We start from the raw sequence: 2421 nt of genomic DNA on the forward strand, positions 1-2421 counted from the left end.
ACGTTGGCACCCAGGTGCAGCTCCTAGAGCCAAGGCGCGGGGTGAGGGGCTTGCTCCCTGGGGGCCTGGCCCTGCTCCCTGCCCCCTCCCGACCCCTTCTGTGGTACTCGGATGCCACAGTCTCTGGTCCTCTCAGGGCCATAGTCACCTGTGCAAAGGGTCCCAGCGACATCTGCCAGTGATGCCATGACTCCTCAGGGTCCCACAAGACACAGCCGCAGAGAGTACCGCCAAGCACAGGGGACCATGTGGCCCAGAGTGGGCAAGGACCTGGCTCAGGGACAGCCAGTGGGTCCAGGAAAGTCCTTGAGGCCCAACTCTGGGCTCTTGGAAAGTGGGGTCAGGGGGAGGGGAGGCCTTTGGCGCTGAGGCCTTGTGGGTTTATCATCAAAATTCCCCCCCATGGGCCCTAGCTAGTTTGGCTCTATGGATAGAGTGTTGGCCTGTGGATTGAAAGGTCCCAGGATTGATTCCACATGTCCAGGTTGTGGGCTTGATCTCCATTAGGGGGTGTGCAGGAGGCAGCCGATCAATGATTCTCTCTCATCACTGATGTTTCTGTCTCTCTCTCTCCTGCTCCCTTCCTCTCTGAAATCAATAAAAATATATTTAAATTAAAAAAAAATACCCACATGGGCAGCCCTACTAGCCAGCAGCACATGCTCTGGTCATTTGGCCACAATACTGCCTGTCCCAGACTCGGGGCCCGCATCTCACCTGCAGGGAGGCTGGTAGGCCGGGTGGGATGGTCCGCAGCCGGTTCCGGTCCAGCCTCAGGTACAGTAAGTTGTCCAAGGTCCGGAAAGCGAGGGGGGAGATGTTCCCATCATGCAGCTGGTTCCCTTCCACCTCCAGTGTTAGCAGCTTGCTGAGCCCTGCAGGGTGGGCGGGGCCTGAGCCAACCGTGGAGCCACTGGGAGCTGCCTGCTGCTGCTCCCTCCTCTGCCCTCCAGCCAGGCTGCCCTGGGCAGACCCTCCCCTCGCCCTCCCACAGCTTTCCAAGGTTTCCATGGCTGCCCAGGCCTCAGCCCTTTGTTCCCTGCCCCTGGGGCTGCCCGCACCCCGGAAGCTGCTGTGCTGCAGGCCCTGCAGGTGGTTGTCATTGAGCTTGAGCTCCTGCAGGGAGGCGGGCAGGGCCGGCACCGTGGACAGCTGGTTTCCATCCAGGTTCAGCCGCTTCAGCCGCGTCAGATTCTGCAAGTGGGTCGGGGAGAAGAAGGGGCTGGGGGCTGGTGTTCTCTGTGGGCCAGGTCTAGGCCTGCTGGGTGTGGTTTTGGGCTTAGCCCACCCAGGGGCACCCCTAATGGGTTGCATCACGGCTTCCTAGTTCCTGCTTAGATCAGGCCTCTCTGGGTTTCCAGAACCCCCCTTAGTGTCTCCCAGAGGTGCTGTTCCCTCATGGAGCCCACAAATTTGTGCTGCTCTCCACACTCCCAGCTATGGACTGTGTCACCCCACATCATCCAAGCCCGCCGTGCTGGGCACTCCGTGCTTCCTCTGGGCCTTATCCCCCAGGCAGGGGCGGGAGAGGAGCCATGGATGCCTGGGGCCATTTGTGGCTGCCCAGGCCCCTGGGAGAGCAGGCAGCGGGGCTGCTGCGCACCTTAAAGGCACCAGGGTGCAGGCCTCGGGCATCCAGCCTGTTCTTGCTCAGGTCCAGCCACTCCAGGTTGGGTAGTCCCAGGAACGTGTGGGCCGGGATCTTGGCAATTTCATTCTCTGCACACACACAGGGCAGCCATGTTCCATGTGTCCTTGTCCCCCTCCCGTCTGCCACTCCGTACCTCCCCCACTCCGGCAGAGGCAGCAAAGACACACTCAAAGGAGCTGGCTCCTCTGCTGCCCCAGGTCAGAGCATCTTCTCGCTCCTGACCAGGACCCATGGGAAAGTGAGCACAGCGGGGTGGTGGCTACACTGGCTGAGGACCCACTAGCAGAGTAGCCTGGAGGTGTGGCTGCCTCACCCCTGCTGCAGGGGTGAGTCTGGGGAAGAAGACCACTCACCTGCCAGGTAGAGCGTGGTCAGGCCAGGGTCGGTCAGGGCAGGGATGTGTTTCATCTTGGCATTGCCACAGGCGATGGCCGCCTGGGCCAGGAGGCATGAGGCTGGCAGGGAAGGCATGGCCTGCTCCATGGTGCCTGGGTCCGCAGGCCCATGCCCATGCCCTCGCCTGCTTCCAGGCCTTCTCTGCCCACGGCCTGTGGTCTCTGAGATGCTGCTGCCCCCGCAGCCTCGACTGCAGTCCTTCTTTTGTCGCCAGCCCCTTGGGCCACGGTGGTGGGGAGACCCTGGAGAACAAGACGCAGCCCCAGCCCAGTCACATAGCAACAGGAGCCCACTGTGGGTCAGGGCCTTGCCGGGGCCCTTAGATTTGCCAGCAGCTTGCCAACTGGGCTGGAACACTGGGCCACTGGGCCTCT

General features: G+C 61.9%; 1 protein-coding gene across 1 annotated transcript in view; it reads right to left on the reverse strand.

Annotated features, from left to right (window-relative positions):
* Window positions 1-2134, reverse strand: part of LOC102768252 (extracellular matrix protein 2) — a 5453-nt gene extending 3319 nt beyond the window's left edge. The window contains exons 1-5 of the mRNA XM_006766959.1: window positions 2005-2134; window positions 1604-1719; window positions 1062-1194; window positions 718-875; window positions 108-172 (exon numbers count right to left, since the gene is read on the reverse strand). Of these exons, the coding sequence (XP_006767022.1) occupies window positions 108-172; window positions 718-875; window positions 1062-1194; window positions 1604-1719; window positions 2005-2134 (602 nt within the window). The remainder of the gene's footprint in view (window positions 1-107; window positions 173-717; window positions 876-1061; window positions 1195-1603; window positions 1720-2004) is intronic.
* Between the last annotated feature and the right edge of the window lie 287 nt (window positions 2135-2421).

The sequence above is a fragment of the Myotis davidii genome, unplaced genomic scaffold (assembly GCF_000327345.1).
Source record: "Myotis davidii unplaced genomic scaffold, ASM32734v1 scaffold462, whole genome shotgun sequence".
NCBI classification, from domain to species: domain Eukaryota; kingdom Metazoa; phylum Chordata; class Mammalia; order Chiroptera; family Vespertilionidae; genus Myotis; species Myotis davidii.